This window comes from Lacerta agilis, chromosome 6, assembly GCF_009819535.1.
Source record: "Lacerta agilis isolate rLacAgi1 chromosome 6, rLacAgi1.pri, whole genome shotgun sequence".
Lineage (NCBI taxonomy): Eukaryota > Metazoa > Chordata > Lepidosauria > Squamata > Lacertidae > Lacerta > Lacerta agilis.
Window position 1 is genome coordinate 24,693,234 of NC_046317.1, and position 27,143 is coordinate 24,720,376.

At 41.9% G+C, this 27,143-nt stretch overlaps 1 protein-coding gene across 1 annotated transcript; it reads left to right on the top strand.

Moving 5' to 3' along the window:
* On the top strand, window positions 1-25,910 carry GTF2B (general transcription factor IIB). The gene is made up of 7 exons (XM_033151649.1): window positions 1-120; window positions 4,903-5,009; window positions 16,914-17,047; window positions 21,028-21,174; window positions 21,311-21,440; window positions 22,770-23,051; window positions 25,449-25,910. The coding sequence occupies exons 1-7, from the start codon at window positions 104-106 to the stop codon at window positions 25,580-25,582; spliced, it is 951 nt and encodes a 316-aa protein (XP_033007540.1). The 5' UTR covers window positions 1-103; the 3' UTR covers window positions 25,583-25,910.
* The last annotated feature ends 1,233 nt before the right edge of the window (window positions 25,911-27,143 follow it).

Here is a 27,143-nt window from a genome sequence, read left to right on the forward strand (position 1 = left end):
GTAGCCGCGACCTCGGCAAAGCCCCGCCTACCGAGGCGTCGAAAGCATAAAAGCCCGTCGGCCCGCCCCGGCCGCCCAGCCGCGCGCAAGGAAAGGAAGGAAGATGGCGTCCACCAGCCGGTCAGTAGCACAAGTTGTCGGGCGCTTCTCTAGACATAGGAAAGCAGGGAAAAGGGTAGAGGGGTGCGTCCGGGCTCGGGGTAGCGGCGGGGGATGGGGAGGCGGCCTGAGAAGTCGCTGCCTCGCCGCGGCTTGGGCTCCTCTGAGGTGCCCGTCGCCTCCAGTTGCCCTATCCAGTCACCCTTTACCTCGCTCGCCGCTCTCCGGCCGCCTCAGCTTTGGCGGCGGCCTTCTCCGCGGGGCCTTCGGTTTTTCCTCCTCAGCCCGCTCCCGCCTTCGCCGTCAAGGATACGCTGCTCGCTTTCCAGACGCCCCGGTGGCCTCAGGTGGTGGAGGGACGCGGCTTGGGACGCCTTAGGCCAACCGCGCTACTTCCCCGACTCCGTTTAAACGGGCGGTGCGTTGGAAGCATCTCCCTGACCCCCCCCCCAAAGGATTCTGGGAACTGTAGTTCGCCCACCGCAGAGCTACATATCCCAGCACTCTGAACACATTTCTTCCCCACCCCCTCCATATGGCGTGTAGGCAGCTTTTGACTTCCCCTCCAAAGCCATGCAAATTGCTACGTCACACTTCTTTTTTCTCTCTCCCCACACCAATCCAAATTAATTTTTGTCATTGCCCCGCTGAATTTAGTTTTATACAATTGTGTTTTCTCCCCAGAACTGGTTTCCCAGCAATGGCCCTTCCCCCAAAGTTGATGGGCATTCCCATTCAAATGGTGGGCGTGTGTCATGTCATGCTTATAATATTTTATTCTCTTATTAATTGTGCGTTTTATATTTGACTCCACTTAGCAATGTTTTCTTTTGAAATGTTTTTTTGTTAACTTTGTGTTTAAAATGTATTCTGTAGTTGACTTCCTTTGTAACGTTTTATTTTGAAATCTTTAAGATAATATTTTAGTTTCCTGTTGATTGTTGTTTTTACTGTATACATTATATTTGACTTTCTTCAGTAATGCTTAATTCTGGATTGTTTTATTGATGTTTTAATGTGCTGTAAACCGTTTTGAGATTTTTCTTAAAAATATGTTTGTGCCCATGGGTCAGGGAGGGGCAGCTGCCCCCCCATCAGTAAAATACATAGCAAACTGAGGTTCTGCCCACACCCTAACAAAAGTCCTGGCTACGCTCATGTTGGCACCCTGATTCATTGCCAGTACTGGGAAGGATGCAGTAAATCTGCGGGGCCGGGCAGGCAGGCACATCTCAGTAGACCTGGGGGAAATCTGGTGGGCATGCTGGGAGCAAGGCTGATGCTTAGTCCTCCAGGTGTTGCTGAGCTACAACTCACGTCTGGAAGGTCATAGGTTAGCCACTCCTGCTAAGGGGAGTTCCCAGGATAGCCAGCTGACCTGGGATGGGGCCTCCTTAGCTTGCAGCTTGTTGAGCAGGAACTGGGAGATAAACCTGCTAATATTTTTAATATGCAGCTCAATTCATAGGGACAGCAGCTGGCCTCTTCAGAGAGAGTCCTTGCTTCAGCTGAAGCCATGCTCTGGGTGGCTGCACCTGATTTCTAGGCCTCATGTTTCTGTGTTGAGGAAATCGCTTGTTTGGGTGAGGGCTCTTTGGCAGAGCTGGAAATTCACCCTCAGGGTATTTCTATATGCAGAGTATATGCAAATGTTTGTTGCAACATTAGGATCTAAAGTTGCTTTCATAATACATTTTTTGGGGAAGCAGTTGTGTGAGCAGAACTGTTTTCGGTCCTGTCTGTATGCTGTCCGTTGGGGTCTCCCACTCTTGTAACATCCTAATGCTCTTATTTTTTCTAATGTTTTGTAAGAAGAGATGTTTATATTGTACATATTGTAATCCTGCATTGTAATGCTTTGTTTTGAAGTTGGATAAGGTTTGGAGGGATGAGGAGAGGAAGTTTGGGATTGCTTTATTAATTTTGTTCTGGTTGACATTTTAAAATCCAGTGTGTTTGGAGTGAAGGCTGGCCTCATCAGATACACTTATAAGGATCTTTCTGGCTCCTTGCAACCCTCTTCTGTGAGACAGGGGACAGACTGTTAAGTTGCACACCCATGAATGTTCTCTGTTGGGCAACATTCCGACTACTTAGACTTTCTTTCCAGTTTTGCAATTGGTCTAGCTTAGTAATGTGATTTGCAATTGGCCTAGACCAGTAATGTGAAACAGATCATTTTGTACATGGAATTCGCTTACTAATTTACTCATGTTGACACTATCTGCAACAGCTAGTACTAAATGGTGTGGCCAAATGTTATTTTTCCCTCTAGCAGAATGGGTTGGCTCTTTTTTCCTGTGCCTGCTCTACCAGTTTGTTGTCTGATGTATATGCAACTTGTGATTATGAACTTAGAAACGTGAAGGCTGTTACATTTTTTAGTGCTAATTCCAAAGCATTGTGGATGATACAGGTAAGTGCAGGAAATCCAAAACTTAGAGCAGGGCCCACCTGGCTGCAGGGATATGCTCACTGCTTCTCTCCCCACATCAGACTTTTTTTTTTTAACCCAAGACCCTGAGCAGGGTCCTCCTGCTAGTTCCAGCTGTCCGCCAGCAACAAAGGCCTGAGTATGCTGAAATATTCTTGCCACTCCTTCCTTTTCTCCTTAACTCACTGCCAGACTTAAAAATGAAGGGGAAAAGTAGTTGTGCCTTCTGTCATTTCCAGCTGACTGGCGGGCAACAGGTCTGAGCAAACACTTTGACAGTGTCCTGGTTGCCTTGGGGATACCAAGGAAGGCTCCTGACTTAATTGTTTTATGCCACGGTTTCTGTTTTCTCCCTTTAACAAACCAATTACTTCAAGTCTTCCTTGGACCATACAATTCTGTTTATTGACTTTCTGTAAGACTGCTTTCTTCCCTTCTCACTTCCTAAAGAGCATCTTGTTTAGATAATTTTTGAGCTTATTATAGACCTACCACAAAAGAAGATAAACGCTGTGTTTAGGTTAGTTAAACAATTTAGATGATAGCAGCTGTAAGATTGAAGCAGTCTGACCTTGAGGAAAGTAGGCTACTGTTTAAAGATGTTTGAATGAAACATTTCCTAAATTGACACTGTAGCATAAATATTGACTATGCTTAAGTGCTGTATTGCAACAAGAGTTTGCTGGGGAGCCATTGAGATGACAAATTTGTTATGGACTAATCTGAAAACTTGACCCATTTTTAAACTATGTAGAAAAGAAAACATCTGAGTTGGAATCTATTTTGGAAGGGAATTAAAATGCAACCAGCAGCCATACCTTCCACAAAACATATCTTTGGTTATAATACAATATTTGTATTGTTTAGCCGTAGGCCATCACAAGGCAATATTCAGAACAAATATATAGCATTAAAGCCAACCACAGGCATGACAAGAATGCCCAATTATCCCTTATTGAATTTAAAAAAGCAACAACAAAAGCACCACCATTGTACTGTATACATACATTCAGGTAAAATAGCTCATACTGTATTAACATTGACCAGTCCAATTTACACCCTGCTAATGTGCTTTATGAACTTAAAAGCACATTAAGTTCATAATACAGAGGATTGGATATTCAACGTGTTTTGACATCTATGTGACTCACTCACGTGCTAAGTGGGAGTGTATTTAGCATATTTGTTTTAAATAATAGTTGCATTCCTGCTTCGTGCTCATCTACTTCATGATAGCCATTTTTAAGAACAGAGAATGTGGTTCTGTGTGGAGGAGCTTCTGTTCAGAGTTTAGAAATCCCACTGGGCACATTGTAGCAATCTGGATTTCTTGTCTGGTGAACTAGCATTTTTTGATGGTATAATCATTACAGGGAGGTATTTCTGGGCTTTTTTCAGCTGGAATTCACCGGAACTGAGTTTCGGCATCTCTTTGGTGCTTTCTGGCACCTCTGTAGTTTTGCGCCACGGCAGTACGGCACTTGGGGCTTTGCAACAGAGGCTGCGGGCAGCACAGCACTCTGTGTTGTGTGCCGGAGATGCAACAACTTTGGCTGGGTGCTCCCCCCTAAAAAAGGACAAGTTCTGGCACCTCTTTTTCTAGAAAAACAGCCCTGAGGTATCCTGATACTTATATTTAAGTTGGGGTCTGTTGCTTTTGTTACAAGTTGACCACAGTGGTATTTGACCACTTACCGGTAACGGATTTGTCAAGGTGAATGGCTAGCTGTAATAGTTGGTATTACTAAGCATAGTTGGGATATCAATTTCAGGGCTATTTCTGTCTTTGAGGCAAACAGATTCGTCACCAATTTCATGCCATGTTTATCAGCTTCTTTCAAATCACCAAGGAAGTAATTGCATATATAACATACAGCAAATTATATCCTGTCATGTCACATTTTGACTTTCATTTAAAACTCCAAAAGCATTCTAACGCTTTTTACAAGATCACTAGAAATTAGTAAAACTTGAAATATTTTGCATGATCAAGATGAATTAGGATAATGTTTTCCACTTGAAATAAATGCTGCTTATCAGTTACTTTGTAATCCTCCAAATTTGTTAAAATGAGGTCTAATAGGTTTTCATATGCCTGTCTTCCCTTTAGCATTTCCCCCTTATGTAACTCATTTTCTAAATTGCATAAAATTTAATGGTAAGTGGTCTACACCTATTCAAGTGTATTTTTATTTCTGTGAACTATGTGCATACATATTTGTTTAAAATAAAGGACTCATTGAAGGCAGTGACTTAGTTGGAAGTGTTTCTCCCATATGCTTCAAATGGCTTACACTTACAAACTTTTCATAAACATGGTTTTAATGTGAGTTGTCACACAAAGCTAAAATATCACATTTGTTTTTAAGGGTGGATGTGCTGCCAAGAGTGACATGTCCAAACCACCCAGATTCCATTTTGGTGGAAGATTACAGAGCTGGAGATATGATCTGTCCAGAATGTGGACTAGTCGTAGGTGAGCAATTTTACAGTAGTTGTATATCTTATTCTAAATATTTTATGTTGTTATATTTAAAATGAGAGTTTTTCTCTTAAATGCCAAAAGATTGCATTAAAAGCTTCAGTCAGCACATTTACGTCTGTAACAAATATTTGAGAAGTCTTTGCCATGTAGAAACTAACAGCTTGGTAACCTACAGATGTTTATGCAGATGCTTCCTGTTATTTAGTCACCGTAGATAACTGCCCTGTCATTTTTTTCCTGGTTTATCAAAAATGTGGCAGACATTCTGAACTTCACTATATTTTACCCATGTGTCACCTCTTGCACACTGACCCAAAAAAGGACTAGCCACAAAAGTTTCTGACCTGTTTTGTTACGAGCATAAAGTCTCAGACTCTGCACAGTTTTGGAAACAGTCAGGTGTTAACTGATGTCTCAGTTGTGTGGGGTGTGGTTCCTCACAGGCCATTCTTTGTGGTGCCCTCAGAAGCTCCCTCTTGAGTTTCCAGGTATGGATATCATATTTTAAGAAACAAAAAGGTGTTGTTCAGCTCCAACTCCCACCATCACTGACCACTGGCGATGCTGACTGGAGGAATTACAGTCCAGTAACATCTGGAGGGCATAATATTTGGTTACTCCTGCTCTAGGTGGTGCAGAATCAGATTGCTGTGAACCAACCAGACACAATGAAATGATAACTACATCTTGATTTGAGCCATCATGAAATCAGTAGAGCACAACATCCTTGCCAAATTTCAAAAACAGTGCTCTACATTCTGACACTGCTTAATGTTTGAAGCAGTGGATTTGCCAGTTAGAATGAATTTTACCAATTTGCATATATTTGGGGTTTCCACAGAATCAGACCTCTTGGAAATAAGGTGGTGAAAGCGGCTACAGAATATGAGTTAATATATTTTTTTCTATTCTCTAAAGTGTTGTTTTAATATAGAAATGGTATATGCGGCTCTGAAAGTCTTCTAGTTTCTTAATATTGACTGTGTGCTGTTCCTCAAGGTTTCTCCTTAAAGAAGGAAACTGATAAAAGTTTGATAAGTTAAACTTCATGAGAAAAGAATAAATCCCTTGCTACTAGTGAGTAGTAATAGATATTAATTTATTTAAATTTATATCTGGCCCGCCCTCCCAAAATTGCTCAGGGTCACAAACACAAAAAGGCAGTTGAATTTTTTAAAAAAGCATTTTAAACATCTAAAAACAATTATATACCTTTACAGCTAATAATTCCAAGGTTGCCAGGAACAGTATCTTTCAACCATCAAAAGCCTGGATCAGCAGGGATGTTTCTAAATTCCTCCTGAACATACATAATGAAGTGGAGAGGCAAAGCTCACCAGAGAGGACACTCCATAAATGAGGAACTGCCACTGGGAAGGCCCTGTTAAGGGACAATGCCACCTGGGCAGCAGCCTGTTGTGCTCCTTTAATAGGGCCTTCCCTGCCTACCATAAGGCTCGAGATGTATGGAGGAAGATGCTCTTTTAGGTGCTTCCGAGCTGTTTAGGGCTTTGTATGTAGTACTACTCCTGCCCACCTAGCAGTTCGAAAGCACGTCAAATGCAAGTAGATAAATAGGTACCGCTCCAGTGGGAAGGTAAACGGTGTTTCCATGTGCTGCTCTGGTTCGCCAGAAGTGGCTTAGTCATGCTGGCCACATGGCCCGGAAGCTGTCTGCAGACAAATGCTGGCTCCCTTGGCCTATAGAGCGAGATGAGCGCGCAACCCCAGAGACGTCAGCGACTGGACCTAACAGTCAGGGGTACCTTTACCTTCACCTATGTAGTACTAACCACTTGAATTGGGCCCAGTGGGTAACTATCAGCCAGTACAGAACTGTTATCCACATGGTCCTATTATAGCAGCAACATTCTGCACTAGCTGCAGCCTTCAGACCTTCAAGGGCTGCCCCATGTAACAGTAATCCAGGTGGTAGCTCACCAGTGCTGAGTGTCAGGCTACCCCAGGCCAGGAGCAGCTGTAGCTGCCAATCATGTGTGCAGTGCATGGTACTTAGAAACAATTTTAACTGTTGCTATACTAAATTTGCTTGGCTGTGACTCCGCCTACACTGCATTTTTAGGAGATGACATCACGATCATTTTTGCATTCCACATTGTAGTTGTTTACTTCAGTATATAAGCAAGGAGTTGACGTGGTAACTCTTAGGGTGATAATGGGAGCATGGCTTGCTGTGCTAGTAGAGCTCTGATTGGTTGCTGCATTTAATAACCACCTGTGTGCTCACCTGTAAATACAGGTTGCCGAACCAAATCTGCATGTGGAATTATGAGACCTACACAGACCTAGCCATGGCATCCAGTTGTGGTAAAGTGTAGTGCAGGTATGGCTAACCTGTGGCCCTGCAGATGATGATTTGGCCAGTGGTCAGGGAATTGTACCAGTGACACCTGGTTAGCCACCCATGATGCAGTGGTTGAGTCTGAACAGGCAAATCTCTGGATCAAATCCCATATCCATCACTTAGTGGGTGGCTATAAGCACTGTTCTTCCTGCAGTAAAGAGATAACACTGACATGTCATACAGGACTTCTGAGAATGTATATGAAGTGCTGTGAAGACTCTGAAGCAGGAGAATGCCAAAGGTGGATTTGAATCTACTGATAGAACTGTGTGCTTTGCAGCACTTTCTATTATTTAATAGCAGCAGTTACAGGTAGGTAGCCGTGTTGGTCTGCCATAGTCAAAACAAAATAAAAAATAAAAAAATTCCTTCCAGTAGCACCTTAGAGACCAACTAAGTTTGTTCTTGGTATGATCTTTCGTGTGCATGCACACTTCTTCAGATACACTGAAACAGAAGTCAACAGACCCTTATATATAGTGAGAGAGTTGGGAGGGGTATTACTCAGAAGGGTGGTGGGAATGGGTGATTGGCTGATAGGTGTGGAAAACCTGTCGACGACTGTTAACGACTGCAATTGGTCTTACAGGAGAAGGCAAGGGGTGAGATGGCTAAAGATAGATTTGTCATGTATAATGAGATAAGAATCCAATGTCTTTGTTCAGACCAGGTCTCTCCATGGTTTTAAGTTTGGTAATTAGTTGTAATTCAGCAACTTCTCTTTCCATTCTATTTTTGAAATTCCTTTGTAGTAAGACGGCTACTTTGAGATCTTGTATAGAATGTCCTGGGAGACTGAAGTGTTCTCCTACTGGTTTCTCTGTCTTGTGATTCCTGATACCAGATTTATGTCCATTTATCCTTTGCTGTAGGGTTTGGCCTGTTTCATCCAGGCCTCTGTTAGCTTTTTAAAATTATTTTTTATTTCACTTTTCAGAGAAATACTGTATCCCAAAGTGGTGGTAGTCAGTGTGGCATGCCCTTCTGTGAGGCTTACCAAAACACACCTACACATGCAACACTAAACAGAAGTCAAGGGAAAAGGTAGAGGAGGGAGGACAGAACAATGTCAGAACAAGCTGTATTTCAATAAGCATTTATTTCTATTGAGGAGCAGGGGTGTTCTTCTGTTGCTTGTATATATGTGCTGTAAGGGACCCAGCAGCCCTTTTACCTCTGGCTGTTGTGCGTATACCCTGCTGCTTTTCTTCCCTAGGTCAATGGATAGTGCCAGGCTAGTTTTCCCTCTTGGCATTATGTTCTTTCTTAGAGGAGTTGCTAGTGCCTTTAGTCCCTTGACAGATGGCAGAGTTTGGAATGCTCTTCCTCTCAACTTTTGTGTGAACACAATTTCTTAGATGCTTAAAGCATTAGTACCATAGCAACGTAACGTACATAAGGAAAGGCCACCCTGTAATGGTAGAGCACATTCTTTATATCTGGTCAGGGTTAAGTCTCTGGCATCTGCAGTTAAATAAAATTTAGATGGTAGACCTTGAGTTATCCCATTCAGTTGTATTACTCGGTTCTGGCCTAGATACCAACATTGGATTTGTGTGGGTGCACTTCTGGGAAGTTAGAAGCTCAAAAGGAACTGCTGCCTCTTCTGGTTGAGAATTCCATTTTTGTAGTTGGTTTGTGTGTGAGAGAAAATGATGCATTATGTTCTGTTCTTTTTCTAATCCGAGTGTTGAATTCATACTCCAGACTGCAGATCCTCTGGTGCAGCAACAAGCTGTTTGCAATTGTTCACGTGCTCACCTATGAAACAGATTATTGGTTTGGGTTGTGATGGGTGGCTGGGGCAAAAGCTGTTGTTGTTGTTGTTGTTCAGTCGTTCAGTCGTGTCCGACTCTTTGTGACGCCATGGACCAGAGCACGCCAGGCACCCCTATCCTCCACTGCCTCCCGCAGTTTGGCCAAACACATGCTAGTCACTTCGAGAACACTGTCCAACCATCTCACCCTCTGTCGTCCCCTTCTCCTTGTGCCCTCCATCTTTCCCAACATCAGGGAGTCTTCTCTTCTCATGAGGTGGCCAAAGTACTGGGGCCTCAACTTCAGGACCTATCCTTCCAGGGCTGATTTCTTTAAGGATGGATAAGTTTGATCTTTTTGCAGTCCATGGGGCAAAAGCTAAGGAAGGCTAAAAAGAGGAGCCAACGTTCAAACTGGGAAACTTTTAAAAGAAACCTTTGAGGTGTGAAACTGCACTGTAGACAGTTACTTCTTTGCAGAAAACTCTAATGAAACAAAAGAGAGAGAACATTTTATTGTTTACTATATGTAACTTTACCATTTATGGTTTGTGTAATTGTTACTAGCAAATTTAAATGAAATATTATAAAACTTTAGAAACAAACCAAAATGTAAAGTTGATGTCTTAGAACTTGTACTTTTGAAGAGGAGGTCTGGTCATTACACCAGTCACTAGATGGCAGCACATTCCCTAATTAACAATTTGGACAAGTTCCATTGGATTGTGTGCTCCTGTTTAAATGTTCCTAGAGCCTCGTGCACTGTTTATGTAGCAAAATGTTAGACAAAATGCCAACACATCAATCCACAATACAGAATTCTAACTTGCTGTCTTAATGCTGTCCTCTAATTGGTATCTGTTTCACTGAACTTCACAATTGCAGAAGTAACTGGCCATCCAACTCTTTCTGTTCTGTATAACAGTTTTGTTCAGAGCTAAATTTCTCTTCAGTGATCACCTAGATTCATGAAAATGTGGTTTGTTTTTCTTTTCTGCCATGCATTTTAAAATGCCCCCCCCCCCCAGTTTCCAGGTTTTAGGTTTAGGATTTCAGATTTCTGTTCTAAATATTGTTAACATATTCATTTGCAGTTCATGTGAAGTTTTCTTAATAATCACTTAAGTTTTGGCCTCTTGGTATACAAAAGCCTTCTACAGATAAAATAAAATTCTTGCTAACTTACTAGTAGATTAAGAAAACTGGAACATGCTTTGCAGAAACTGAAAAAAGGTGGAGTTGTGTCATGGCCCATGATGACAGTTGTTTCTAAATTTAAACAAAATAAAAAATCAAAAAATCCTTCCAGTAGTACCTTAGAGACCAACTAAGTTTGTTCTTGGTATGAGCTTTCGTGTGCATGCACACTTCTTCAGATACTTCATTTAACAATCTGTTTAAGATCGTATTTTTTTAATAAGCAACTCTAGCAGCATCTCAGAAGTTATGGTTCCTTTTGTTTTGTATGATGAGTGGCTGGGTGCTGTAGGTGTATATGATTTTGATTTTAATATTAATATTAGCAAGGCTAACTTTCCTTTGAACATGCTAGGATGTTTTTAATAGAAGTGTGTTTTATTCAAAGCACTTACTGGTGTCAATAAACTTTCAGGACTGAGAACAGATTAATCATATACTTCTCTAAACAAAGAATCCTAAAGTAGTGATAAAAGTAGTACATGAGGGGTTATGTCTTCATCTTATAGCAAGAGAACACCAGTAGCTAAGGAATAAGTAGCAGTAGCCACAGAATAATATAAAGCCAATCGTGGCTTTTTGTACTGCTGCACTTCAAGCACACATCTAAAAACAGGCACTCTTCTCCACATTTGCCACTTTGTATGTTGCCCCATATGCATCTTGTGTGTGTTGAAGACACAGGGATGCTCCTTGTATTTGTACTTAATCCAAATATATTTCCATATTACAACTTAAGCAGTATAAGGAAATGAGTAAAAGGGCAACTCCGTGAAAGCAGTTTCTTTCCTCTCTGGAAGAGTGCCATCCTCTTTTATAAAGTAAATTAAAATCTTGATTTGAAATTGCCCCTGACTCTTCAACCTGGATGACTCACTGACATTTCAAGATCAACATGCTGAAAATAGAATGTCTTGGCTATATTCCACCCCCCCCCCATTCCTATCAATACTATCCAGCCTCTTTGCCCAGGCACTTAGCCTTGTGTTCTTTTCCCCCCTTTCCTGCAGAATTCATTTATTGCCAAACCCTAACTCCTCTCTCTTAACAGCATTGCCAATATCTGTCCTTTCAATCTCTACTTCTAATGCTGTGTTTCATTTTGTTTTCTTCTTGGCTATTGCTACTTCCTATTCTCTGGCCACCTTTAATCACACTTGGATTTCCTTCCCCCTCTCGGAGGCTTCTGCCTTGCTGACTGCATCAACGTTCTGACACCTCCATTAGTTCTCTCCAGCAAGGTCCCTTCTCCTTTGAACCATTACAACCTTTTTTTGTTTTCCATGCCTCTTCATAGCTTTGCTCTTCTGCTCTTCTCTCTCATTATGTCTAGGTTTGAAACATAAGACATACTGTACAACCATTTCTGTGTCTCTACTGCTTGGGGTACTATGCAGTTTATGTGGCACCTATATGGCCTTTAGTCTCTTCAATCATAGTTTCTTTTTTTAAAGAAATACCATCAGTAAAAAAATAAAGATTTAACAATATTCAAAAAATCCCTGAAGAATACCCACCAGCAGCAATAGTTGGGACAACTGCAATGAACTGATGGGCTTTGTAGTTAATTTTGTAGGTGATGCCCTTTTAGATAGAATGCACACTTTCTGTTGTAACTGTGTTTTCATTTCTTTCTAGAATCACGCAGATAATTTTCTCTACCACGATAAAAAAAATTGAACCAATAGTGTGCTGCCTAAATATATTTGGTATATGACACTGAATAGTTTTCTGTTTAACTTCCGTTGCCATCTCGGGGATACATTCCCCCCCCCCCCCTTTGCCAGAGTTGGCAGCGACAAAACAGTCTTGTCATTAAAGCAGGAATGGTGCATAATTCACAAGAGGGCAGATCCCTTTAGTGAGTCATATAGGTCATTCCCACTTGTGTGGAAAAATATTACATCATTGCTGTGCTCACTGTTCTATTTATACAACACCAGAATTTCAAGTACATTTTGCTTTTTTTAGGTGCAGTAAACAGTAACCAGACTGCTAGGCCTTAGAAGGAACAATGCTTAATCAAATATTTACATAGAGGCCAAAAGAGGAAAATGCTTTCTCCTATTTTAAACTTATATGGGGGAATAATGTCTCCCTGCCTTCATTGCCATACATGCTGTGTTCACTTTTTAAAAAGATAATCTTACTCCTGATTGATCCTTAAAAAAAAAAAATCCTCTGCAGACACGTAAGAGCAAAGAATAACATCTCAAGTATGGTTCAAGAGTTGCACTATTTCCCTCCTCCCCATTCCTATCCCATTGATCCTCTTTTACAGCTTTCTCTGTCATTATGTTTCTGCTCCAGGTTCAAAATAATACCCTCTTGACAATCAATAGTTATTTAATTTGTGTTCTCAAATATTTGCAGCTGTTATCCTTTGGAAACTTTGTGCTCAAGTTTTAAGCATTAAGTTGAGCACCTCTGTACTAGATTTTATACACTTTGGGGGATCAAAAAAATAACAGTGTTCTCTTTATTCTAATTGCCCATAAACATTCTCAGCTGTGTGGCTCTAATGTGCAGCTTCTGTAACATAAGGGTTGGTACATGTCTAAGATTTCCCATCTCAAACTATTAACAGGAGAAACTGCTTGGCTACCTTCATATTGCTCTGTGTAGTCAATCTGCTATCATAGTATTCAGGCCTCCCTTGGACAGAGATCATAAAGTATACATCTCCTTAATGACACTGTAAGCAACCAGTATGATCAGTTTCAGTAGTTAATTGTTCCTCTAAAGTCTCATCTTCTAGGGGAAGCCCTTTCTGAGTCATAATTTGGAAAATAGCTGCTACTTCATGAAGCTTGTTGCTTTGGCATACTTACGGCTTATGAAATCACGACTATATCTGGATTCTTTTCTAATGACTGATTATTTCCCTTTGCTACAGTCTTGATAACAAGCCAGCAGCTGAATATCTGAGTACACTTCATTAGCAGCAAATCAGTCTTCACAGTTTATGCTAAGCAGATTTTTTAAAAAATACATTGGGAATTTGTGGTGCAGCCAGAATGTTCTCTCCATTTGCATATATAACTTCTTTATTTAAATACTTTGTAGGAGATATTGTTGTAAAAGTTTACTTTGAAGCTCATCTCGGCTTGAAATCTTCTTAAGCTTTTCTTCTGAAATCCCAAAATCTGTATAGTATCAAAATGGAGCATAACCCTAGCTATACCAGAAACAGTATGATATAAAAGTACTTTAAAATGGAGTCTTAGCTCAGATTATTTTTGATTAGTGAAAAATTGCATCTGAAGGGTTCTAATATTTTAAAACCATATTCAGTACTTATGAAAAAACAAAACCTGCCTACTGGTTTTAATTGACGCTCTGTTAAAAGGCAACCTTAGTTTAAATCTATTTCCTCATTGCCAAACCCCTAAAATTCCGTTTTTAAATACTGAAGGATACATAGGCTAAGGTAACACTTCAATAAACAAATCTACTGCTAGTTGATTAATAAAACAAATTAATTTATTTTCATATCACACTCATTATATTCTCAAAATATAAGCAATGCATTCTTAGGGTGGAATTTCCCCAACCAGCTCAGCCAGGGCTTTCCCACCTCGGCTCCCTCCACTAAGGGTGAGAGATACATCACTATATCATTCAAAACCATGTTGTGATATCAGTTTAATTTTTTTTTGACCTGGCAATATATTGTGAATCATTACGTATCTGCACTACACAAAAATCACAGTGTGGGGGAAACCGTGAAGCCAGCCAATGCTTCTCTCGATTCCTGCAGCACCTGTTAACTGCCAGCTCAGCTCTCTCCTGCCTCCTGTAGGGACAGCGAATCACAAGAGCAGGTGCCGGCAAAAATCACAATGTGGAGGAAATGGTGAAGCCAGCCAGTGTTTCCACATAACTCCATCCTTATTTCAGGCATCGTGATATGTCAGTATATAGCAATGTTTAGTAGGTGATTTAACACGATGTTGAAAACCAGATATCACCTGGCCCTACCCCTTGCCTGGCCCCCAAATTGGTTCTGAGGGGTTTTAGAGAATCCCTGGAACAGTGTGAAAAGAGGGGAGGGGGGAATCATTCTGTCTGGAATGCTTGTGCAGATGGAACAATGAGGAAAGTGTTGAATTCCACCCTTAATTTGGGCAACTTTTGGAGGGTGTCTCAACCACACAGCCCTTTCTGTTCACCTCAGTCTGCTCAATCTACCAAGCACACCTCTTAATTAACTATACTATTATACTACTGGTTTTCCCAGTAGTAATGTACGGAAGTGAGAGCTGGACCATCAAGAAGGCTGATCGCCGAAGAATTGATGCTTTTGAATTATGGTGCTGGAGGAGACTCTTGAGAGTCCCATGGACTGCAAGAAGATCAAACCTATCCATTCTCAAAGAAATCAGCCCTGAATGCTCACTAGAAGGACAGATCCTGAAGTTGAGGCTCCAGTACTTTGGCCACCTCATGAGAAGAGAAGACTCCCTAGAAAAGACCCTTATGTTGGGAAAGATGGAGGGCACAAGGAGAAGGGGACGACAGAGGATGAGATGGTTGGACATTGTTCTCAGAGCTACTAGCATGAGTTTGGCCAAACTGCGGGAGGCAATGAAGGATAGGCGTGCCTGGCGTGCTCTGGTCCATGGGGTCACAAAGAGTCGGACACGACTGAACGACTGAACAACAACAAATTATTTATTGAATTTATATACCACCCTATACCCGCAGGTCTCAGAATATAAAACCACAAAATACATAATCAAAGTAAAAATGACAACCCAATAACCCCCCCCCCCAACATTTTAAAAGGGCATAGGATGTCAATCAAATCTGGTTAAAAAGGAACATTTATTATTTATCTGAAGGGAAACTTTGGTTACTAGCTTTGGAATCCTCCAGGGTCAACCAGCTTGAAGTTAGTTTAACATCCTGGTTTGTTCCAAAGCTTGTAACCATAGTTCCCCAGTTCACATGAAATGGGAAACTGTGGTTAATTAGAGGTTTCCTGGCTTATCTGTGGCTTGGAAAGGGGGGGGGAGCAAAGGGGTTCTAGCAGCAGGCAAAAGGCAGATACATATCTTGGTCTAATAAATGAAGACACAATTGCCAATATTATTTCTTAAGCTTGTTGTCTGTGACTGCAGGGGAGGACTTGAAGATGTGGAGGCAGAAAAACTGTATAAACAAAAAGGGGTCATTGTTTTTCAATGTTCTCATTTTGAGCCATGCTGTCAAGTGTTTTGTTTTCCAAGATCTGTCCCAAGTTTTGGGGGTATCAGTTTTGGAATAAGAATATTGTTGCAATATATAGAGGTGTAGTTTAACAGCTTGTAACTGGGCATCTGCTAGTTTTGTAAAGACAGCATGCCAGCTTTATTGGTTCTGTGAACTCAAAATAGGCAAGTTAGCTATAGCATTACTGTTCATGTTATCGTTGAAGTGTCCCTAAATGCTGAATTAGGTTCCTTCCTGCCTTCCCTCATTTTATTTGTAACTACTTTCCGACACACAAAATCATGCTCAAATCAGCTAGCAAAAAAGAAACAGGGATGCATTTCAAACAAACGCTATGAAACAATTTCATAATAACCCAACATAGCAAAACAATAAGTGACATTTTCATAACATAGCAAAGCGAAAATATAATATACAAAAACCCACATTTCAGTACTATAAATATAATAGCGACATGCAGCATACAATAGCAAAAATAACAAGGGAGCTTCACAGTTTCACTGTAGTCTGAGAAACACCCCTCCTGTGATGTTGTTCAGTCCTTCTCTTGCAGCAGCTTCTTATAAGGCTGCTGGAAATCTCTAGTTGCATATCAACCTTAATTTGCAGGTTACCGTTGATACAAGTTTCATGTGTACATGAGGTTCTATGACACCTGAACTCTGTTCCTTGTGTTGCCTTCAGTCTGCTGAACCCAGTAACAAATAGTAGCAAGGAATAAGCAGGTGTTAATGTAAGTCTGACCATAAGGTGTTTACCAGAGCTATAGAGAGCCTTGTTAATGTTGCCTTGAAGTGCAACAGAGCTTTGTTTGGACCAGCTAAAGTGCCTGTGCTCTGCAGGTTATTTGCCCATGTTCTAGCCCAGAGGTAACCAACATAAGTGCACTTCAGATGTTGTTGGATGCCAACTTGCATTGGCCCACGGCAGCATAGCCTCTGGGCAGTGATGATGGGAGTTGTAAGCAAACAATATTTGGAGAGTACCACATTGGATGCCCTTGATCTAACCTCTCAGATGCAGTCACTCCCTGAGAGCATCCTTGAGTGAGAGCTGGTTCCACTGTGAACTCTTGGAAGTGTTTCTGTTAACTTCATTACTCACTTGCCATCTACAAAGTGTCACTAGGGTTGCTAGAACAGAGATTGTCTGAGACAGGTTCTGCCTCACGCTTCCTAATTTGTGAACAGAAACAACACCCAAAACTCGACTATCGACTAAAAACGATTACCTGAATGTTGTCCAAATGTTACCATTTGGTTGCTGCAGTTGTAAACGAAATGATTCTGAATGCATATTTGTGAACCTCTTGAGACTTTTCAAAAACAAAAGAATGATAATAAATGCTTTTTGCATACTCAGGTGACAGAGTCATAGATGTAGGGTCAGAATGGCGAACGTTCAGCAATGACAAAGCAACCAAAGACCCATCTCGAGTTGGAGATACCCAGAATCCTCTCCTGAGTGATGGTGATCTGACTACAATGATTGGCAAGGTAATATATAGTTTAAATCATGAAATGCATGAATGCACAAGATCTGTACAGCAGCAGGGAGATTTTGGCAGAAACTGGAATATTGTTGCTCTTAAAGTGGCAGTGCAAAGTTGGGGATAAACAAGCCGTGCACAGTGTTAGAAACTGGGATAGAAAAGCTATTCACCACATGGCTCTTGGGACCTGGGTTGTGGTCACCAAAACAAAATGTCTAGTTGCCTTTTTTCTCCCCAGTGCAGCAGCTCTTTGTTTACTTTTTCGTAGATAATTTATTTGGGTCCCCCCCCCAATTTATGATATTGGGAGAGTTGTATAGCAAAACAGGTTGTTCAGAGAGCACAGAGGGACTTACATTGAGGCATATATAGGACAATGACACCCACTGAACTTCATGGCTGAGTGGGGATTCGAACTTTGGTCTCCCAGGTCCTAGTCCTACAGACACTCTAACCGCTTCACCACACTGGCTCTCATTAGGGAAAACCTTTCTTTTTTGCAAAGTCACAGCTTCTGTGATAGGTGGAGCTGCCATTTTCTCTGCTGAGTTCTATAAGGGCAGCACTGTTTTAGACTAAGGAGGAGGAAGCTGACAGGCAATGCCACCCCCTGGGCTGGTTGTCAGACGAAAGGCAGGTGGGGCTTAATGAAACCACTGAGGTTGGTGGGGCACTTGCTCAATTCACCCTAATGGACCAGCTTCCACCACAGGTCTTGAAGATATACCGGAGGCAGTACTATTCCACTGGAGTTAGCACTGCTGTATTCGACCTAGCTCACGAGGCAATGGCCCTCCTGAATTTGGTCTTGAGCTTTTGTTGCATCTGCAGGCTTTAGCCAAGTTATCTGTCTCTATAAACCAGTCTGTAAACCAACTGATGCCCAGCAAATAGCATCCAAGTAACCCCTCAGGCTTATTTAATTAACTTATCAGGAACATAAAACACACACATAAAAAAACAAAAAACGGAGCATATACATTGTGCTAATACCACCGCAACACAAAGTTAACAGGTTACTAAACTGGGGAAGGGAGAAAGATGGGCACACTGTAATTAAAAACCTATGCAACGATGGCAATAGTTATGCCATTCCCAAAGAAACCTATTTAAGAGTGGAGAAAATGTTTACGGGTGGGGCACTGATGAAGGGGTGAGGTGGGGGAAGAAGCAAGAGCAATAACTGAAGCCCTTGTGGGGGGCCGGACTATATATTTTTTTTTGGGGGGGGGGGGAATGAACGAATTCCTATGCCTCACAAATAACCTAGAGATGCATTTTAAATAAAAGCACACATTCTACTCATGTAAAAACACACTGATTCGCAGACCGTCCGTGGGCCAGATTTAGATGGTGATTGGGCTGGATCCCGCCCCCGGGCCTTAGTTTGCCTACCCGTGGCTTATACAGCTGAGTTTCTAACGATGCTTTCTTGACATCCATGTTCACACAACTACCAGGGACTGATGTTCCCTGCATATCCATAAGGCATGATTTGTAAACCTCAGGGCTCATCAACTTTATCTTGTTTGAACATGGAGTTGTACCAGCTGTGTGGTGAAAGGAAAAAGGAACTGAAGCATGTTCTGTATCACTGAGATGTTTGTCACTGCTATTTTGGGGGTTGCTGACTAGTTTTCCTTTCCGGATCACAAACAGTTTCCATAGCTGGAAGAACTAGTAGTATCAGGAGATGGTATATAAAAATAGCATAAAACTGATTATATATTATTCTGTGTAAAGTGTGTGTATCATCTTATTACAGGTAGGTAGCCGTGTTGGTCTGCCATAGTCGAAACAAAATTTAAAAAATTCCTTCCAGTAGCACCTTAGAGACCAACTAAGTTTGTTATTGGTATGAGCTTTCATGTGCATGCACACTTCTTCAAATACTTCTGAAGAAGTGTGCATGTACACGAAAGCTCATACCAATAACAAACTTAGTTGGTCTCTAAGGTGCTACTGGAAGGAATTTTTTTATTTGTATCATTTTATGTTCGTTTTTATTTCTCCCATGATCTCCCCAGTCTTTTCAAACAAGGATTGAGCTATGACCAGGACGCTATAAGGTTAACTAGTACTAATAGAGGCCAGAGTTTTACAGGATGGCATGTAGTGCAGTGATAGACTTCAGCGTTTCTGTGAGAATCCATGTTCATGTTAGAGAAAATGTGGACTCCTTTGCTCTCACGATTGTAATGCAGACTGGTCTGGCAATCATTAGTGGACTGCCTACATGGCTGTGTTCAAATACTCCATGAAGCCCCAGCCTTTTAAACCACCTCATAGTATTGCCCAAAAGTGAAGATGAAAGTGCAGGCTATGCCCAGATTTCATTCTTGTGTGGTGAAGAAAAGTAGTCGGGAAAGGTCTAACTCCTGCTTTGTCCAGGGCTTAAACATTCTCGTATCAGTAGGTGATGAGTGGACCTCAAAAAAGCAGGATTCCTGCAGAGTTGTAAGCTGTGTGAGTAGCTTACTCTCTTTTATTGTGTTGGGAAGGTACCATAGAGGCTTTACCTCAAGAGCAGCCAGCTTGGTAATATGGGCCGTGAAAGACATATTGGAAAACTTTGCAGTACAGCTTCTGGCTGCTGAATTCTGCTGAGCTGGCTAAGCAGGTGACGCAGGAAGCCTGGCAACCAGTCACCTGCTTAGCTGACTAGCCCTGCAGACAGAAGAGATCCCAAACAACAAAGGACTGTCAAGGTCACAAGTTTGGCAAGGGGTCAGAGCCCCCCACCTTGCCTGCAGCAGGAGAAAAAACCTAACGCCAGGGGCAGTGGAATCAGAAGTCACCTCGCTAAGGGTTGCCCCCTCCCTGTATTTAACTCTTTCAATATGAAAATGGAAGATAAGTGTTTGGTGTCCAGATGCACAAAATCTGGGAATGTTTGGGAAGGGGACCAAGGTTGGTTAGGGCAGCATTTTTTCCTCTGCTTCCAGATATCGTTTTCTGTTGCTACATGCACCTCTGGTGAGCTTCTTGCTTGCTGTGTTGTTTGCCCAGGAAGAAGCAGTGGATTTGTTAGGACTCTCATTTCCTCTTTCTGCACCATTTCCTTGCTGTTTGCTGACCACAATATTTAGTGTTTGCTTCTGAAATGGGAATAAAGTGAGTCCACTGTAGTCAGTTTGAAAACCTACGTTGAGCCATTCTTGGAAAGTGCGGAGCTGAACAGAACTTTGCTAGGTTGTGCAGTGTATATTACATCTGTTTTTCATAGAGAGCAACAGCTGGCCTAACGAGCAATATAGTCTTTGCATTTACGTAATAGAGCAGGGGTTGTCCAACCTTTTTTTGTACCAGTGGAAACATTTTGAATTTTGAAAGAAATTTATATTAATGGTTGAACTAAATGGACATGATTAACTTGGGTGCATTAATTCCAGGGGGTAAAACATAGTTCGATACAACTGCAAGTTGTTGCTTTTTTGCTGGACCTCCCTGGGCCTGATGTGAGACTTCCCATGTAAGCAACCGGGACTTACTTTCGCCATGAGACTACATGAAGTTGGAGTGATGTTTGCTTTTGAAGAACGACTGAACTAAGGATGGCAAAACACACTAAAAGTTCCTTTACAAATGTGCTTTTAATCTATAGCAGAAATTCCCAAACTTGGGTCTCCAGCTCTTGTTGGACTTCAACTCCCACCACCCCTAGCTAGTAGGGCCAGTGGTCAGGGATGATGGGAATTGTAGTCTAAAAAAATCGCTAGATGCCCAAGTTTGGGAAAACCTGATCTAGAGAATGAAAGAGGGTCATTATGACCACCGTGTTTGTAGTCTACTTGGAAATAGTGACAGCCACCTGAAGGCGGCTGCATTGTGATCTGTTTCTAATGACTTCATTACTAAGCGGTTGTAATAGGTGTTGCTTATTGTAGCCTCTGAATCCTTACATAGGCGCAAAAGTGGTCTTACTGTGTATATCTGGTGCAAATTCCAGCTATCTCTGACACATTGTAAACCCTTCTTCTGCAGGGCACGGGCGCAGCCAGTTTTGATGAATTTGGGAATTCAAAGTATCAAAACCGGAGGACCATGAGCAGCTCCGACCGCGCGATGATGAACGCGTTCAAAGAAATCGCTAGCATGGCAGACAGAATCAACCTCCCCCGAAATATAGTTGTAAGTTCATGCCTCCCTCTCTCAAATTGTTCTGGCGTTTACTTACTTAGCATAATATAATGAGCGCATGAATTTTTGATATTATTGCTAATTAAATGGCCTGGAGTTAATTAAATTTTGTCTGCTTGCTTTGAAGGATCGAACAAATAATTTATTCAAGCAAGTCTATGAGCAGAAGAGCCTGAAGGGGAGAAGTAACGATGCCATTGCCTCCGCTTGCCTCTACATTGCCTGCAGGCAAGAGGGCGTTCCGAGAACATTCAAAGGTAAGCGGGCAGCATAGTGTCGGCTTCATCCGGGATCATCCAAAGTATCTTCGGCTAGCACAAGCTGCCACCTCGTTCTTCAGTATCTGAGAGCAGCGAAGCAAAACCTGCCATTCCCAGGAGTGGGCTTCGTGTTTTGTATCTTACTTGCCTTTTAATCACTTGTGCAAATTACCTGCAAACTGTTTGGGAAGGGGGCAGTCGGGCGATTATTGTTACTATCAACAAGTTACTGTGTGACATGGCTTAAGAGTGCTGAGGTGCTCATGTTGTATCAGGGCTGTTCAGTGCAAGACAGCACACACAGTTCTACAGTGAAGGAAAACCAATAATTTGTAGAATAAACGAAGAAAACAACTTTTTGTGGCATGTGCCCTACTGATTAAAAGACTTTTCGCAGAATGTTTTTGAGCATTTGGCTGTGGGGTTTTGGGGCATGTGCCTGACACTGAGGTATAGAAATGGGGCACCTTCTTTTCCCTGAGCCCAGTCCAAAGGGAGGAGTTAACGTAGAAACTGCCGTCTAAGAGCCACACAACCATATGGCTGACTGTATGGTAGCTGTAACTGCACCGAGTTACTGAGTATAACATCTGTGCTTCATGGGAGCCTATAGTTATCATACACCTCTTTCCTTGATTTGATTATTATCATTTTTTGAATAGCTGTATGTTGGACAGCGCCTGGCATGTGTCCATGTCCTTACAGGACTGCCTCCCTAAGCCATTTCCATCTGCCCTGCAGAATGTTGATGCGTGGTTACCATAATTTCCACCCAAGATGAAACTGGCCCACAAATTTTAAAGTGAGAAAGGCAAGCAGGTTTAGGATTGTGGAGAATATGATTAGCATTGCATCCTAATATACGTTAATGATGTAATTTAAATAATTAAACACATGCAGCAAAGCAAATTGACTTTAATGTGCATACTATTCCAGTGAAACTTGTTTTGTGGGTTTCTCTCTCTCTTTTTCTTGTGGGAAGAGAAATACTAGCTAACACATAGTGTGAAGGGGCTGGGAGATTCATGAAAGGGCAGGTGTATGCAAATAAAGAGTTTTATTTCCATGGTGCTCAGAACCTGCAGTTATTCCCTGCATTGGAAAACTATTGGTAAACATAGCTCTTTTCTCTTAAAAGTGGATGCCAGTTTTGTTGGCTACATAGACTGAGTTACATATTTGCGCTGTGAAAACTTAAATGGAGGGTTAAGCTTTAATTGGTAGCAGGGAGAAGGGACTGTGAGCATTATTATCCTTAACTTATTGTAATCCTGTTCCAGCATTAATGTCTTGGGTGGTTTTTGTGTTGCTGTTTTCTCGTTTCAGAAATATGTGCTGTCTCCAGAATTTCCAAAAAAGAAATAGGCCGGTGTTTTAAGCTCATCTTGAAAGCTTTGGAAACGAGTGTGGATTTGATCACAACTGGAGATTTCATGTCCAGATTTTGTTCAAACCTGGGTCTTCCTAAGCAAGTCCAGATGGCAGCAACACACATTGCCCGTAAAGCTGTGGAATTAGACTTGGTTCCTGGGAGGAGTCCCATCTCGGTTGCAGCTGCAGCTATTTATATGGCTTCACAAGCCTCCGCAGAGAAGAGAACCCAGAAAGGTAACATTTCCATTTCCCCCCCTCCCCTGTTAAATTCTAGCTCTGTTAAGTCATTTCTTCGGAAAGAAAAAGAGTAACCACTGATGCAGAAAGCACTATAAGGATCCCCCTTTTGCCATGATTTGGGGTGTATAAGTAACTCAGTAATAAGCCACGTGAGTAATTGCCAGGCTAAGGAGCCAGTCTGGTTAATGTTGAATGAGGACTGGAGAGGGCCAAGTTCAAATCTCTACCTAGCCATAAAGCTTGCTGGGTAATGCTGGGCCACTCAAGTATCTCTTGGCCTAATCTACTTTACAGGATAGCGGGGCAGATCTGTGTTGTCTTGAGACCTCTGGAAGAAAGGTAGGATACAATTGTAATAGCTAGGCACACTTAGTGAGCTTTTAATTATTATTATGCTGCTACCTTCATTATACAGCTTTATGCACTAGGCAAAAACGTCCCTCTTTAACCAAGACTTTGGCTGAATGGCATCCAATGCCCTTTTAAAATGGGGGGGGGGGCAGAGGATTGTTGGGTTGTTTTAATTTTTATTAGATATTTTGTGTTTTTATATTGTGATTTTGTGTTGAGACCTGCGGGTATAGGGTGGTATACAAATTAATAGTAATAATTAATTGCCTTCTAAACCATGGTCTCAAGGCAATTTACACATAAAATAATAAAAAACACAAAAGCAATACATTTAAAACAAAATTAAAACTCGTAACAAGTGTCCCCCCCAAAAAACACACATTCAGAATATGTGTGTTGTCATGCAGCGTTAGGAACATACCTTATTAAGTGGTCTAAATTGTAATCCTCTCTAAAGTCTGCCATCGCCCCTTTTAGTAAGGTGTTCAGTTCTGTCTAGCCATTGGTACATCCCTTAAATAGGGAAAGGATGGAAATGCTTATATGTGGACTGATTCAGTTCTAACGACATGGAAGGCCAAAGCTCTCTGCAGATCCTTGGAGTAAAGATTCCTCTCATCTGGGCATGAAAAACTGTAAGAGCTGAATTCATGCCTTACCAATCAGTCAAGGGCTTTTGAAACAGCTAACAATAATTGAAGTGCTAAAAAAAAATCAGTTGATGACAGACTTCAGTTAATACAAACAGATGGGGGACGTGGCTGGCGCTGTGGTCTAAACCACTGAGCCTCTTGGACTTGCTGATCGGAAGGTCGGCGGATCGAATCCAAGTGACAGAGTGAGCTCCTGTTGCTCTGTCCCAGCTTCTTAAAACCTAGCACAGGCATAGGCAAACTCGCCCCTCCAGATGTTTTGGAACTATAATTCCCATCATCCCTGACCACTGGTCCTGTTAGCTAGGGGTGATGGGAGTTGTAGTCCCAAAACATCTGGAGGGGCGAGTTTGCCTATGCCTGACCTAGCAGTTTGATAGCACACCAGTGCAAGTAGATAAATAGGTACCGCTGTGGCAGGGAGGTTAACAGCATTTCCGTGCGCTCTGGTTTCCGTCACGGTGTTCCGTTGCGCCAGAAGCAATTTAGTCATGCTAGCCGGAAAGCTCCCTCGGCCCGAAAAGTGAGATGAGCGCCACACTCAAGTCGCCTTTGACTGGACTGAGCTGCCAAGGGGTCCTTTACCTTTATCTAATACAAACAGAACAGCAGGTCCAGTCAACCAAAGCCAGGGATGTTTTGCTCTGCTAACCTAAATTGCTACATGAACCTCTTTATTGAAAGCAAGTTGTTCACCCACACACCCACCACTCAAGGCAACGGCACCTGGAGTAAAATCCCATTTGATGAAGTCCAGTCCCAATGAGAGGGTATTGTGGGTTGGAAGGTGCATCTTCAGGTATTCAGGATGCGGCTTGCTTAAGATAGGGATGGAGGACCTTTGGCCCCATTCAGCTCCAGCCAACCTGACGCATAATCGGGCATTAAGGTCCAGTGACATCTGGTTACCCATCCCTGATTTAAGGTCTTAAGAAAGGCATAGGCAAACTCGGCCCTCCAGATGTTTTGAGACTACAATTCCCATCATCCCTGACCACTGGTCCTGTTAGCTAGGGATGATGGGAGTTGTAGTCCCAAAACAGCTGGAGGGCCGAGTTTGCCTATGCCTGCCTTAAGAGATGAACATCTGCACTTTGAATTCAACCCAGGTTTGATTGGTAATAAATGACCATATCTAAGTGCAAGTGCAGTGTGAGCTCTGATTGGCTGCCCCGACAAAATCATATTCTCCCATCTTTCTATTGTAGTACTACATTGCTCCTGAACAGCTTTGAAATTTTTACTGAAAGCAGACTTTTAAAGGTTGTTTGTTTGCTTTACACTGTCTGAAGCTGAGCACCAGGAAGAATTGGTGAAACTACAGGTTGTTTTTTTGGAAACGCTCCAGCCTTGTAACTCAGCTTGTCTGCCTTGGGTTTCATTTCAGAAATTGGAGACATTGCCGGAGTAGCTGATGTTACAATCAGGCAGTCATATAGGTTGATTTATCCACGGGCTCCTGATCTTTTCCCAGCCGATTTCAAATTTGATACCCCAGTGGACAAACTGCCACAGCTGTGAATTTCCATGGGTACGTCTATATCCCACAGAGGTTTTGATTTTGACTTAAAAGTGATATGTATAAAAACGGTACTGTTGAGCCTTCAAGTTGCGGAACTGGTAAAACTATGTGAAAAAGCCTAACTGAAGAGTCAGAGCACACATTCCAGGTGTAAACAAAACAATTTTGTGGCATTTTTTATGTATATATTAGTGAAAGTAATTATTTAACAGCCATCAATTTCCTATTGTATGTACTTAGATTTCTTTCATAGAGATCTTGGTTGTTGTTTTTTTTGGAAAATATTTCAGATTGTAATTCCTGAATAAACTGTTTTCCAAAAACCTATACTGTTCTGCAAGTTTCACTGTGTGTGTCTGTCTTAAATAAATATCAACTTGTAGAATACATCATCTTTTGAAATGCTTCGGTTCCTATTGAAGCATTTTTAGATTGTTGCCGAAGAACTATTATTTTGGTTAAATGCAAGGTATATTGTGGGAAGTTTCAATCCAGAGTGAACATATGATATGCGTAACATTTCCGCAATCATTTGAGCTATGACTCACCTGATTTGATTTCTGCTGCTCCTGCTTGTGGTGGTCTGGATGCTGTTAGTCTCTGATAGGAGGAAGATTTCTGAAGACCGGTCTCCGCCATCCTTGTTGCCACGACCCAGGTATGTTGTCCTGTTAATAACTAACTGAACTCTAGTACAGTAGTTAAAACAGGACTAGCCCAGTAACCCTACGAACAAGCCACTTTAAAAGGGACCCTTGCCAGTCTGGGAACTAGGGAGCAGCCAGAGGAATTCAAATTGATTCACCCTCCTTGTTCCCTTGGCTGTGGCCTAGACTTCCAGGCATACTAATGCACTACTACAGAATATAGGAAGGACAGTCTGGTCACACGAGGCTACTACTGTCATCCTGACATCTGTAGATGCAATGGTATCAATCTTGTAATGCATATAAAACAGAATCAAGGAATGACTTTAATTCAAGACTTTTTTCCAGTTAGTATTACCAAGGTGGGGCACAATGTAATCAGCTGAGAAACATGATAAAATGTTAAATAGGGGTGTGCATTGGCAATGCATACCATAAGCCCAGAGTTTGTGGGCATTTAACTTGTGTACATTCAGATTTATGGAAAGAAATTAAAAGGCAGAAAGCGGGTGGGATTCTGGGAAACATTATTTTGGCAATCCCACCTGCCATTGAACTCAATGGGTTTTGACTATACACTATTTTGGCTTTAGGTGTGGTGGATTCCCCAGAACATAAGCCCTGTGTAAGTTGCAGGCTTACTGTATGAAATACAGGGTGGTGGGAAAATTCTCACAGCTGTGGCTCAGCTCCAGCCAAGAGTCAGGGATTATGGAAATTGTAGTACGACCCACGGGTTCCCCACCCCTGCTTGTAAATAGGTTAGCAGTGAAGACTACTTAAAAGTTTCAAGTTAACCTGGTTATGAGTAAATGTTTGTGTGAAGTACAGAACCGACCACTCAAGACGATGAGGAACAGAACTTTTAGCAGTTCTGCCCTTTCCAGGCCTAAACATAGACTGATGCAAATTA

Coding starts and splice junctions, on each gene's coding strand:
- GTF2B (XM_033151649.1), top strand. Junction 17,048..21,027: donor TGACTACAATGATTGGCAAG/GTAATATATAGT, acceptor CTTCTTCTGCAG/GGCACGGGCGCAGCCAGTTT. Junction 23,052..25,448: donor AGAGAAGAGAACCCAGAAAG/GTAACATTTCCA, acceptor GTTTCATTTCAG/AAATTGGAGACATTGCCGGA.